At 52.7% G+C, this 14,281-nt stretch overlaps 2 protein-coding genes across 2 annotated transcripts; both read right to left on the bottom strand.

The window, feature by feature from the left end:
- Nucleotides 1-200: 200 nt before the first annotated feature.
- On the bottom strand, nucleotides 201-9,536 carry IUM83_12861 (uncharacterized protein; the record flags this gene model as incomplete). The annotated part of the gene is made up of 3 exons (XM_067937506.1): nucleotides 201-775; nucleotides 873-1,070; nucleotides 9,254-9,536. 3 exons carry the CDS (start codon nucleotides 9,534-9,536, stop codon nucleotides 201-203), a joined length of 1,056 nt encoding a protein of 351 aa, XP_067788031.1.
- A 948-nt stretch (nucleotides 9,537-10,484) lies between these two features.
- On the bottom strand, nucleotides 10,485-11,372 carry IUM83_12862 (Pol Polyprotein; the record flags this gene model as incomplete). Its single annotated transcript, XM_067937507.1, has 1 exon — nucleotides 10,485-11,372. The coding sequence occupies one exon, from the start codon at nucleotides 11,370-11,372 to the stop codon at nucleotides 10,485-10,487; it is 888 nt and encodes a 295-aa protein (XP_067788065.1).
- Nucleotides 11,373-14,281: the final 2,909 nt, after the last annotated feature.

The following is a 14,281-nucleotide window of genomic DNA, read 5'->3' on the forward strand; positions in this document are numbered from 1 at the left end:
CCAGCCTGTAGCACAATAAGCAAAAATCGCCGTGGTAAGCCCTAGCTTACCACGCCAGGTACACCGCTTACCTCCGGCAATATTCCATCTTCGCGCACGCTGCCACAAACACCTTCGTTCCCCAGCGATGCGGCTTATCCTTGTTGAACTGGCGCATAGGATTGAATCGGGATCTTGAGGGTAATGTAGCTTCATCAAAGCTAATGACGGGCGGGGGGTGCTTTGTATCCACGCGCGAATGTCCTCTGTAAAACATTCACTACCCGTCGGATCTTCCACACCCGGTCCTGTCGAGCTTGAGGCGACTTGTAATTCGAGAAATGCAAGTACCCCATGATGTGAAAGAACCTGTGCTTCCCCATGTACAACTTGAACCGGGTCGTGGGCATAGCGCCTACCCTCTTTGTAGACCAGTGAGAAGCGATGCCCTTTCGATTCGGCGCCAGCATGCGCGCAATAAGCAGTGCCATGACTCGGAGAACTTCAAACGCCTGGATGTCCGGTACACTGGCCAACCTCCGGCGAATCTCACCTAAGTCTTCAACTTCGTCACCGCGTCGACGCGGTTGAGCCCGAATCGCCCGTGCTCGCGCAGGAATTGTTTGCTTGTGGTAGGTATTGCTCTCCACAGCAATTTGAGACCACAGCTTTGGTGGCATGAAGTAGAAGAGCAGCGCAATCTGATCGTCAGACACGCCAAGTACGCCATCATTTGGGTCATACGGGCCATCGTAAAGCCCATGATACTCCGGGTCTGCTCCAAACTTTGACGTGTCTACATCATACAACACAATAGCATGTTATGTTAGTCAATATGTAGAAAATGCGTTCCTCCAACAATCCTTATGTTGCATTCATCCAACATTGCGTACCGTACTCCCAACCATTGTCACGCATCGATGCGATCAGTCGCTTGTCCTTCGCCGCCGATAGCCAGATCGAATCTGGAAGCTCCTCCGCCTCTTGCGCAGTCTCCTCATCAGTCAGATAGCCGATGTCCCAGTCATCCGTCCAACTACCATGATCGGATTCGTCGTCTTCAGGCTCCTCGCGTAGATCTGGGTCCTCGTCTGAGTTGAGACCGGATCATTCATGTTCCATCAGGTTTGGGTCTGCATCGACGACACAGGTATGTATCGGGCATGGGTCATCTTGTCCACTCCCCTCTGGTTTGTCTTCATCACTTGGGGCAGACCGATCGCACTATCATAAACATATATATGTTAGACCTTATGTTGTAACGGGGTTACACACACAAGTGGCAACAGTCACTTGTGCACGACAACGGTCACAAGTGACAACTGTCACTTGTGCATGACATTTGTCACTTATGGTTTAACAGATAAATATCTGTTAAAGGTTTTAGATACTTCCTCACATTGGTGTAAGTCACACCAATGGATACATTGAAGTGGGCCACCACAATGAGTGGTCCACACCTACCCAAATATCCTATTGGTAGAAAGCAGCATCATTCTACCAATTAGAGACGTGCATATTAGCGGGTCTCTGACAGCCAGCCGCTGTCAATCCCTTTCATATATGATAAACAGTTTTTAGCAGATTTAGAAGGAAGATCAATTTACAAACAATACAGTTCTCATTTTACCTTAAACTAGCTACTTGGTGTTTTATTTGATTTATATTATACTTGTGGACTCAAGTATAATTAATTCAAATTATTAATAAACTCCTACGCTTCCTCATACACGCAGCGCGACGTGTAAGCTAAAGTAGTGAGCCAAAGTAGGCCCACTACACCTGGTAGCACTTTGTAGTCCGTCCAACGACCGACTACGTGACGTTCGTACAGGGTGTACGAACGCGGAGCCGAGAACCCCATGAGCACGGAGGTGCCCATGGAGAGCCCCAATACGCCTGCAACGCATGTTGCACGCGCGGACTGCCCCCACCTGTCAGATCCAGAGTGGGAGGCCCTCCAACGACTGTCAACAGTCATTGGGAGGCGGCGATAGCTGCGATGTTGCGTACGCTATCGCCGACAGAGCAACATGGTGTTGCTCTGGGGTTCATCATGAAGGAGCAGCGTGATGCTGCTTTCTCAGTGACGGCGTCGTCGGGGACGACACCGCGTGCTCAATCATTAAAATTGAGCGTAAGCAATTACGTGGGAAGAGAGGGCGAGCCTCTCCTCCGGTGGTCGAACTCGACACAGCCATAGCGGCTCGATGCATTGTCGACCCGCTGTCGAAGGTCGCGTTCGCCATGTCCTGCCTGGGCGGACGCGCAAGGAGTTGGGCGTACGGACGCCGACTCTCCGATCCTACGTGCTTCAGCACGTACAAAGTATTCAAAGAGGAGCTCAGACAAGCGTTTGAGCCCCCGCAAAATGAGTTCCGGTCGAGGGCGGAATTCCTCGACCTGCAGCAGGGTAAGCATGACGTCCATGCTTACTCGCAGCGTTCACGATACTGGGTCTCGACTATCGTGACTAATCCAATTGACGAGGCGACTAAGGTCGTCACGTTCATGAAGGGACTGAGAGACGGGCCTGTGAAGACCTATCTCTTCCGAGAGTACCCGAGTACTCTCGAAGCTGCAATCACCCTTGCCATGCAATAAGAGTTTAGCCTGCGGCAGTCTAAACTCCATGTAAATGTACCGAGGCCGCAACCGCGCCCGGTACCGAGGACGGGAGGTCCAGAACCAATGGACCTCTCGAACGCAACAACTGCTGGTTACCAGCAGCAGGGAGGTAACGTGCGATGCTTCCGCTGCGGGAGGATCGGTCACTTTGCACGGGAGGGCACAGCTCCCATGCCCCCTGGAGGTGGCCGTCGTGGCGATGCTAGGCATCACCGCGGACCAACAAAAAACGCGAACATCCAGTAGGCGCGGGGCGGCCTACTGATAATGCAGTCACGCGTGCCGACATTGGGCACGCGACACTGAGGACTGCAGCCCCCAGTGAGACCAGGTCTCGCTGCAAGAAACAAGATGGCAGGCAGAACCTGGTCATCTTGAAGGTAACGTCGAAGAGAGCGAGCGACTCTCTTCGAGCTTTGGTAGATTCAGGCGCGTCGAACAACTTTGCTCGACTGCGGAGTTTACCGAGTCTTGACTTCGAGGAGGTAAAGGTACCCCGAAGTCTTCTGGAGGTACGACTGGCAACAGGTGCCATCGTGAAGACTGAGAAGCGCGTCGTGAACGTGCGCTTCTCGTACAAACAACGGATGTTTGTCGAACACTTTATCGTCCTGGACCTGGACGATAAGTTCGACGTTGTTATGGGCATGCCGTGGCTTGCACGGCATGATCAGGTAATAGACTGGAAGAAGCGCACGCTCGTGCGTTTCGGTCGCGACAGCGGAATAGAGAGCGATGGCCCTGTTACCGCAGCGCACGCACCAGCAGGTGCGTGCGACTCGCCAGTCGAGACAGCGCTTAATGCCGCTGTCCCGGAATGCCCAACGGATGCGCACAAGTGGGATCCACGTCGTCGGCAGCACCGCCGACGTCGGAAGATGAGGATGTGTCGGTTGCGGGAACCAACACTAGCGTTCAAGTACGCATGGGACAGTCCCTGACCCGAAGAGGTCAGGTCAACGACGACGCGTCGGCTCCGGGAGTAGACGCATCCCCGGTTATGAGGGGCTCCGCCAATAACTGGCGTCGAGGTGACGAAGGCGTGTCAACTCCGGGAGTTGACGCTGCAAACAGTGCGGACGGTTGCAAACGTACCGCACTGACGAAATTTGTATGCTGTCGTGCAGCCGGGCTGCACGACGAAGCGCCATGCGATCAAGCCGGGCTTGATATCGCGCGCCCGCAGACAGGGTCTACCGGCGAAAGGACACATTACCGTGCAGCCGGCCTGCACGAAGGAACATGCGGTCAAGCCGGCGAACAACTATCCACGGCCGGGCCTGGACCAGAAGAACAACTGTGCGGAGCCCGGCTCCACACAACAAGAAGACGGCGCATGCGATGAACGCTGCGCAAGTCTCGGTCCGGGACCGAGACGCTACAAGAACTGTCTGCCGGGCAGACAGAAGCGGTGACGCCGGGCGTCGAGACGCTGAACGTCTTGACGCGTACCGATACTGGATTCCAGTATCGTGAGATGGAACTCGCTAGTCCTCCGACGACGGCGTCGGAGTTGACTTCGCTTCCAGTCATGAGCTGGAAGCGCTTCACGCGCGACTTGCACGATGGACGGATCGAGCAAGTCTGTGTTCTTTCGGACAGCGAAAGAACGAAGAGCGAGAGCGAAGAGCTGAGACAGCTCTTCATGGGAAGTACCACTGAGAGTGAAGACGCTCTCAGTGCGAAGACGAAGCGAGAGCGCTTCGAGGAACAAGGTTGGAACTCGCTGAAGTCGAGTCCCTATTACGAATTGTTGAGGGAGTACAAAGACATACTCCCGGAAGACATTCCTGCGGAGCTTCCGCAGGATAAGGGCATTCAGCACGAGATTGATCTCGTGCCGGGCACGAAGTGCTGTGTTACGCGGCAGAGGCCACTGCCGCGAGATCAAGTGAAGGCGATCGACTACTTCTTTGAAAGTCGTCGAAAAGCTGGACAAGTGCGGGAATCGAAGTCCCCGCACAGTGCTCCGACGTTCTGTGTCAAAAAGCCACAGGGTGGATGGCGTATCGTTCATGCTTACAACAAGCTGAACGATGCGACGGTACCGGTGCAGACGCCGATACCGCGAAAAGATGTTATCATCGATTCGATGGCCGGGAGCACCGCTTACAGTGCTCTCGACTTGCGAGATGGGTTTTATCAAATCCTAATGCGTGAGAGCGATATACCTCTCACGGCAGTGAGCACGCCAAGCGGCATGCTCTGGGAATGGCTAGTAATGCCACAGGGGCTTAAGAACGCCCCTGCGACTTTCAACAGGTGCGTGACGCACTTGTTGCGCTCGGTGCGCGACTTCGCACCGAGCTACTTCGATGATGTATTCATCCACAGCCGGGCTGTGGACGGGAAGACCGACGTAGAGATGCACAGGCTGCATCTCCGGAAGCTACTTGAGCTTATGCGAAAGCATAAGCTCTACGCGAACCTGAAGAAGTGTATCTTCGGGGCGAGCGAGATACCCGTCCTCGGGTGTCTCGTAGGGAAGAATGGTGTTCGCCCTGACCCGGAAAAGGTCAGAGTGATCAATGAATGGCCAACGCCTTCAAGTGTCAAGGAACTGAGGCAGTTCCTTGGCTTGGCTTGGCCACGTACTTGTGCAAGTACGTGGAGGATTACGCGGGCAAGATCCGCCCGCTGTCACAGCTTCTTAAGAAGGAAGCTGTGTGGAATTGGACAACCGATTGCCAAAAGGCATTCGATGCAGTCAAGCAGGGCTTGACTGAGGCGCCGATCTTGGCAGTGGCTGACCAAGATCGTCCATTCCACGTCGTATGTGACGCATCCGACTTCGCGATCGGATGTGCATTGATGCAGCACGATCACGAGGGCCGTGATCGTGTCGTCTAGTACTAATCGCGTCAGCTGAAACCAGCTGAGCGCAACTATCCGGTACATGACAAGGAACGCCTTGCCATGAAATACGCACTCGCAAAGTTCCGAGTGTATTTGCTTGGAAGTAGACCGTTTGTGGTCTACACCGACCATGCTTCACTGCGCACCGCAGTGAAGTCGCCACACATATCACAAAGAATGGCGAGATGGCTCTCATTCTTTGCGGAGTATAACTTCCGGGTCGAATACAAACCCGGAAGATTGAATGTAGTGGCCGAGGCGTTATCACGTCGGCCGGACTACGCAGAAACTGCTGACGTCAATATCATTGACGCCATGCGAACGAGCACACCCACGTCGTCTCTGTTGGACGACGTGAAGGCCGCGTACGCGCACGACGCGGACGCGAAACGCTTGCTGGCCTATGGCACAGCGCCTTCTGACAAGGCTCGTCAGAAGTTGCCCAAGCACCTTCGTGCGCGTGCACACCGCTTTCGTGTGCACGACGGACTACTGCTTTGCAATGCAGTCGACGACAACGCGGATCGCGTTGTCGTGCCGAACGACCATGACCTGCGACTCAGGATCATGTACGAGTATCATGATGCCCCATCTGCGGGACATCTCGGACGTGAGAAGACGTACGTCCTTCTCACGCGTGACTTCTACTGGCACCACCAGTACAAGTGTGTGCGCAAGTACGTCCGTGCTTGCGAGGTGTGCCAACGCGTAAAGCCTGCGCCGTTTGCGCAGGCTCCATTACAATCACTACCGACTCCGTCGGAGTGTTGGAAGTCCATGTCTTTGGACTTCATCTTTGGTCTTCCCCCGGACAGCGGCGGGAATACCGGTGTTGTGGTCTTCGTCGACCGCTTCAGCAAGATGGTACATCTTGCTGCGGTGCCGGCAGAGGTGACCGCGAAGCAGACGGCCCGTCTGTTCGTCGACATGGTGTTCAAACACCATAGCATGCCGATCGACATCGTGTCGGACAGAGACCCGCGCTTCACAGCGCACCTGTGGCAAGAAGTGTTTACACTTCTTGGGAGCCAACTTTCAATGTCGACTGCGGATCATCCGCAGACGGACGGTCAAACCGAGCGCGTGAATCGCGTGCTCGTCGATATGTTGAAGAGCTACGCTCACTCGTTCCAATACTGGAGCGAGTGTTTGTCGATGGCGGAATTCGCCATCAACAACTCGGTGCATGCCTCGACCGGGCATACACCGTTTTATGTGAATGCCGTGCGGCATCCCCGTCTGCCGAGTTTATTCGGAGTGGTGACTCCCACTTTATGTGGGGGAGGATCTACGACTGCAACACAACAGTCGCAAAAAGCCACTGACACCTGCACAGAGTCAGCCGCGACAACAAGGAACAAGACAACCAGGTCTGCACCCCGCGCAGACCTTGGCAGGAAGAACCAAGGGTCAGCGCAAGGTGCTGACCCCCAGAACAAGGAAAACGAGTCTGTGCAGAGCACAAACTCCACAAGGAACAAAGACCACTGGTCTGCGCAGGGCGCAGACACCGCGAAGAACCACGCAGAGGCCGGGCCTGTAGCGGAGAGCGAGCTGAACTCGTTCAGCTCGGATGCGATTGACTTTATCAATAAAAGACAAGCCGTAATTCGGTTTGTCCAGGACACGATTGCAGCTTCTGTGGATAAACAGAAGCTGAACGCCGATAATATTGGCAGGGGCAATACAAATGAATTCAACGTGGATTCATTGGTTTTGTTATCTACTCAAAATCTGCCTAAACATGCAGTTTCAAATTTCGGAGCAAGTAAGCTTGCTCCGCGCTTCATCGGGCCATTAACGGTGATGGCACGCCACGGTAACGCATACACGCTAGACATACCGTCTAGCATGCGGCTCCACCCGACATTTTATGTCGGGCGGTTAAAGCCATACCTCCAGCACGAGCCAAGTGGCTCGTCTGACCCGAAGAGACAGACTCGGCAGGGGAAACCCTCCTCTCCAGCGCGTTGTCGCGCTGGAGCAGTTAATACAGTCGGGCCTACAGCCCGACCGGCACGTTCAAGGCGGTCTGGGAGACCGCCACAGCCGGGACACGAAGGAACAGAGCGGCAACCGCCGCACTCTGAAGGTACTCCACGACCGTCACTTGGTCGTGGAGCAACACGAGATGAAGGTCAACACGGCGTTGACCATGGGGGCGTGTTACCACCACCTCCGCCACCGCTGCGAGACGCACGCGGAGAAATTCGCTGGATCATCCAGCGAATTGTTGATCATAGGAAAACAATCAGAGGTCCAGATTGTTTTCGCATTCGCTGGAGAGGTTTCCCTCCCCAACACGACACGTGGGAACCACGGAACGTCATGATGGAACACGTTCCGGACATGGTGAAGGAGTACGAAACCCGACACGCACTACCAGCAAGAAGGTAGTGCGAGCGCTGTAGTAATCTACAACGCCTGACGACTCGCGTGCTAGATAATTAGCACGGAGATAATTGAAGCTTTCAGGTATACGTATAGTATACCTGTTGTGGTCGCGGTTGCTAATATGCACCGCCACCTGGACGGACAGTGCGCACGACGCACGGACACCAGCCTCCACCGCAACAGCGTGGAGTTGCTAATACTTGCCTCACTTCGAGAAGGAGTCGAAGTGCTTTGGCACTTGCTTACCCGGTCACGGTAAGCAACAGAAATTCGCTTAGAGATGTCGACGCACAGGCGCGGTCGACATCGAAGAATCGTACACAGACACTGTGTTGTCTGTTCCCGTGGTAGTGGCGAACCTCGCCCTACCGCGCATTGTACACAGCAACAGAGAGTTTACACTCTGTTGCAATGGTGGTCTTCAGCTTGATCGTGCTCATTGCGGATGAGCACGGACATCCCCAGCACAAACAATTGAAAAGCAGTCAATATTAATTGACGTGTCGAGCCGACACGTCTAAGCTTAACGGGGGGATGGTGTAACGGGGTTACACACACAAGTGGCAACAGTCACTTGTGCACGACAACGGTCACAAGTGACAACTGTCACTTGTGCATGACATTTGTCACTTATGGTTTAACAGATAAATATCTGTTAAAGGTTTTAGATACTTCCTCACATTGGTGTAAGGCACACCAATGGATACATTGAAGTGGGCCACCACAATGAGTGGTCCACACCTACCCAAAGATCCTATTGGTAGAAAGCAGCATCTTTCTACCAATTAGAGACGTGCATATTAGCGGGTCTCTGACAGCCAGCCGCTGTCAATCCCTTTCATATATGATAAACAGTTTTAGCAGATTGAGGAGGAAGATCAATTCACAAAACAATACAGTTCTCATGTTACCTTAAACTAGCTACTTGGTGTTTTATTTGATTTATATTATACTTGTGGACTCAAGTATAATTAATTCAAATTATTAATAAACTCCTACGCTTCCTCATACACGCAGCGCGACGTGTAAGCTAAAGTAGTGAGCCAAAGTAGGCCCACTACATGTGTTGGATACATGGTTGAATGAACATTATTATGTTGGAGGATCTCAACATAGCTCACCTCATCGTCAGCTTCATCATCTTCTTGCAGAATACCGCGGCGCCGCTTGCCGGACGATGCTTGAGTTGTTCTTTTACGCTTCTGCTGTCGCGAAGACAGTCCCTCAGAAGAGAAAACGCGACGTTGCACAGGCGTCGTAACCGCAGCACATTCCACTGACGCCACCATATCTGCAATCACTTTTACCACCGACGTTGGAGTTGCTGCACTCGTTCTCGTTTCCTCCACTGTCGTTCCCCCTTGCCACGTAGTCTTCTTGCGCACAGTCACAGCACCTTTCGCCACTGCATCAGCTGCCGTTGCCGGCGCGATGCCTACACGACCACGCGCATCCGGCATCATAGTTTCCTTGGCTTCTGCGCAAGCGCGAGCTTCCACTGGCGCCTGCTTCGCTTCCGCGATCTCCATGCGTTGGGCGGTCGCGGTCGAAGTGTCTACAGTTTTGGACTCTGCATTCTCCATCTCCGGCGTTGTCAGTTTGGCAGTCCGCTTGCGTGTAGCCTTTTTCGTTTTCTTCTTGTCCTCTTCTCGGCCCTCTTTGCGTTCCGCCCGCCTCATACGTCGCTGGTAACGATCGCCAAGCAGTGCCTCAAGGCATCCCATGCGTTCTTCCTCGGTAAGTTGGTTCCGCGGAGTCTTTCCCGTTGTAGCTACCATCTTGACTCCCAGCAGGCCTTTTGAAGAATGACGAACTGGTGGCTGCGAACCACTCACCCGTTGATGGGTGTGTGGGTCCTGTCTCTACCACCTTCAACCGAACCCTCCCGACTGAAGACCTAAGCCTGTACATGCCGATGTTATGTACAAGAACATATCTTAATTTCATTATACTGATACATGGACATGTGTTCAATACAAATCTCAAGTTTAAAATATTCTTATGTTGGAGGTCCAACATACCAGAGACGCTGCGAAAAAGGTGAATTAGGGTAAAGACCTCTTATGTTGTACGGTACAACATAAGTGAAGTAAGGGGTTAAAGCTCCATGAGCTGCTGGAGCCGCAGGAAATGGTGAGGGGTACACGGCTTGCGAGATTGATGCCGCGCTCACCCTGACTGCTACCAGCGTTAAAACAAAAATGGTGACAAAAGTCGGCAGACCGGGTACTTGTTTCAGTCAGATGACAGGGGACATACTATAGAGCAGCTTGGTAACGATCTAGCAGCAAGGCTCTTTCCGCATCTTCTAGTTCCTCGACCTGAACCAGCATGCAGCGCCCACCCTCCGAAGGACAACATCCCGGCTCGCACTGCCTTAGCTCCCGTGTTGTGAACCGGTGATGCGAGGAATAGAGCAAATTGGAAACTGAGAATTGAAAGTTAGCTGCGTTCCGTGATCCTAACCCTACACTAACTGCGTGCATGCACTAGGGAGCGCCTGGGGCTGCCTCTTTGACTGGGTTCGCACCCAAGGTTGGGTGTCAGCTGGCTCCAGCTAGCTGCAATTGGGTGAATAGATGTATTTTCTGACCATCGCCTGTCGGGATACGACATCCGCCCCCAGGTTACACGTTGGTCGTGGTCGTGAAGTAGGGCTTGATGCGTCTCGTGCTGATAGTCTCTGTGTAGCGACCACGGTTGACGGTAACCGTTCCGTTCGTCCCGACTGCGGTGACAGGAAAGATACCATCAATAGGTTGAGCAAGTTTAGCCAGTTTGCAAGTTTTGCGAACAATGAGAACTTTATCTCCAGGATTGTAGCTGTGGTCGATGCGTGCTGCATTCTCACGAATATTTTCACGAGGGGTTTGGCGCTCGCGGCGAGTTAACATTCGTGCCCAATTAGCAGTGAACGCTACGGCGGACATCATGTCCCTGCCGAAGACGAGTTGTGCTGGCGAGGCGTCCAGTTTCGTGTGGTGGGTGGCTCGAATTGCGAAGGCGACTGCAGGCAGAAGCTCGATCCAGGCTTGTTGATCAATACGAGTAGTTCGTATCATATTGCCGACGAATTGGTGAACACGCTCTAGCACACCATTGGCTTGGGGGTTCTCCACGGACGTGGGCTTCGACTGGATTCGGTAGGACTCAAGCATTTCCTGGAATTCACGGCCTGTAAACTCCGGTCCCTCGTCATGAATTACACGCAGAGGACGCGGGTAGTGGCACAGCCAGTATTTATCTAATTGTTTATCAGTCAGAACCGATGTCTTGTCATCAAGTGGTGCAATCTCGATCCAATGCGTTGCCATGTCCATCATCATTAGCGAGTAAAATTTCGGAGCGTCGGGTTCATCAGCGTACGTGTACGGCCCAATCGGATCAACAGCAATTTCCGTCCACGGCTCTTGTTCGTGCTTCTTGACAGGTAGTTTGTCGTAGCGTTTTTGCGACGGCTTCCAAAGCTGGCAAGTGCTGCAGGATTTCACTAGCTGTTCGACCGCGCGTTTCATTCTAGGCCAATATACCGCTGCAGCCATCGTCAAGTACATTCTGGTCATGACTGGGTGCAACAAAACACTGTGGTAAAATGACAGCACAGTGTCTTGAAGGGCACTTGGGATCACAAGTTGCTGCCTCTGCGTGGCAATTATGGTCCTGTTGCCCAACTCCTTCTTCACAAACTTGCGGGGTATTTCGGCACGGTTTCTTGGAGTTCAGCATCTTCTTGGTGTGCTTCAGCCAATCGCTCGTAGCTCAGAGGATAATACTCTTCCGCTAAAACAACGCAAAGCTCTTCTGTGTTCTCTGTGTCCGGAAGTCGTGAAAGTGCGTCAGCGACAATGTTGTCTTCGCCTTTGATGTACTGAATAATTGACCCAAATTCTTCTAGCAGCAGACGCCAGCGCATAACTCTACTGGAGGCAAAGTTCGCACAGGATAAATTCTTATGATCGGTGTAGACAGTACTTCGTTGGCCGAGTAGCTTCGTACGGAATTCTTTCAGGATCTCCACGATCGACAGCAATTCTTGCTCCATGACTGAGTAGTGCTTCTGTGCTGTGGTCAACGTTCTGCTGTAAAACGCGAGTGGCTTGCCCTCCTGTGAGATAACCCCTCCACCAAGCTGCACACCGGACGCGTTTGCGTGCACATCAAATCCTTTAGTGTAGCCGGGGTAGTGTAGGGGTGTTTCGCGCTCCATGATCGCCTTGATCTTGTCAAAAGCACTCTGGTGTTCAGGGAGACAGACCCAGGATACTTTGGTTGATGTCAGGGCAGAGAGTGATGCAACCAAATGTGCTCGTCTTGGCCACACCTCTCGATAATAGTTCACCATTCCGAGGAAGTGACGGAGCTCCTTGCGGTTGCGCGGTGTAGCGATGCGTTGAATAGCAGCGATTTTGACAGGTCGTGGCATGGTGCCTTCTGGGGTCAACTTATAGCCCCAAACGTCTGCTTCCTTCGGTGCAAAACGGCACTTTTTGACGTTTACAGTGAGGCCTACGTCACGTAGTCGATCGAACACCAACTTGAGGTTACGGAGATGGTCCTCGAAAGTTGTAGTCGTCACAATTATCACATCGTCCAAGTAACAACGAACACAATCCAAATCCACGAGCAAAGCATCAATGCGTGCTTGAAAGGGATCAGGTGCTGTTGAGATCCCCATTGGCAGTCGTAAGTAGCGAAATTTGCCGAAAGGTAGGACAAAGGCTGTCAGCAGTGACGAGCGATATGTGAGATCGATCATGTAGTACCCCATGGTAAGATCGATCACCGTCACGGAGATGTAGCGCGGTATACTGCGCAGCAGGTCGTTGATCTTTGGTAAAGGCCACGGAACACGCTGTAGTTGCGCATTCAAACGCCGTTGAGAAGACGTGCGCTGCGATCCTTCTTTGGTAAAATGAAAGTTGGACTGCCCCACGGGCTGTCTGTTTACCTGGTGATGGTCTTTAGTCCTTCTAGGCTGTGGATCTCCTTCTTCACAATGGATAGCTGGCTGTGAGGAATTGGGCACGGTCGGGGAATGGTACGGTTGCAGATTCGGTAGTGTCGGAATCTCGTAGGGCTCTCCTTTCCACGTTCCGAGTTTCATACTGAAGAGAGTTGGCTGGTAGCTTTCTAAAAGCTGGAGGAGCCCATCTTGCTCCTTCCGACTGAGCTAATCAGGTATATACTCGTCTAAGGGCTCCTTCTTGTAGTCGGCGTCCAGAAGTTCGAGCTGGCGATCCTCAGCTGCTGTAATAGGCGAGTTGACTGGATCATCTCTGAGTACCTCCAGGGTGTCTGTATTAATCTGCTCCAGAGTGTGTTCTTCAGCGAGACGCATCGGAAGCGTAGATCCGTCCCAAGCGACGGTCTTCGCACCGAAGTCGAGAATAATACCGAGGTATGCGATGACGTCGCGTCCAAAGATGACTCCGTATGGAAGTTTAGGTACCACATAGCATTTCCAACGAACTGTGCGTTGCTCTCCGAATTCTGTCAACTGCAGGTCCAGCAATGAGTCCACTTGCAATAAGAGAACCTTGAGGCAGGTTGAACTTCTTCTGTGTTGGGAAAGTCGGAGTTTATCTAGTAAATTCGCCGAAACCAAAGTGCGACTAGCACCCGTATCAATCAGACCAGAGAAAAATCGACTGCCTTTAAGGCGAACAAGCGTCTCACACTTGACATCACTTGCTGGGTACTCTTCGATAACAACATGAAACTCCTCCGCCGGGCCATCTGGCAGGTCGATGTAGCTCAGCTCGCCCCGACGTTTGTTTGGCCGTTGAAAGTTGCATTCTTCACTGGAGTGTGAAGTCGTCCGATGGTGATCACACCATTTGCCGTCACCGCTGGGCTTGGCCTTTTGCTGGTGGTGGCCTGGCTTGCTCTTGGGCTTGTTCTTGTTGTTGCTGCGCGAGGGCTGCAACTCTTGGCGTCGGACCGGTTGGGTCTTTTCACGTCGAACCTCGTTTCGTTCCAAACAAAAGAAAAAGCGTGCAAGCTCGGCTAGTTTCTCCAAATCCTTGCCACTATCGTCAAACTGGTCTTGCCACTCGATAGGCATGCTCTTACGGAAATAGTAGCGCAGACTCTTCTCAGGTACAGGTTCGTCATCTTCGGGCAACACGCTCACCAGCGACGCTACGAGTCGGATTTCGGCGAGACGCTGATGCATAGTGATGTTACGTGGTTTTCTGCTATTTTTCAGTTTGTCCAGTAGATAGTAGCGTAGATCGCGAACCAGGAATTCCTTAGCGACTTCCTTCATTGCTTCTTTGAAGGATTGCTGGGTTTCGGAGACCCCATCCGCTGCGTTAAATGCGTCGAGAGCGTCGTCGCGCAGCAGAATCCGAGCTTTCTGGAAAAGAATTGGGCCTTCCTCCCACTGCTTGAGGTTGATTAGTTTCTCAAACGACTTGAGCAC

The sequence above is a fragment of the Phytophthora cinnamomi genome, assembly GCF_018691715.1.
Source record: "Phytophthora cinnamomi strain GKB4 chromosome Unknown Contig55, whole genome shotgun sequence".
Classification (NCBI taxonomy): Eukaryota; Oomycota; class Peronosporomycetes; order Peronosporales; family Peronosporaceae; genus Phytophthora; species Phytophthora cinnamomi.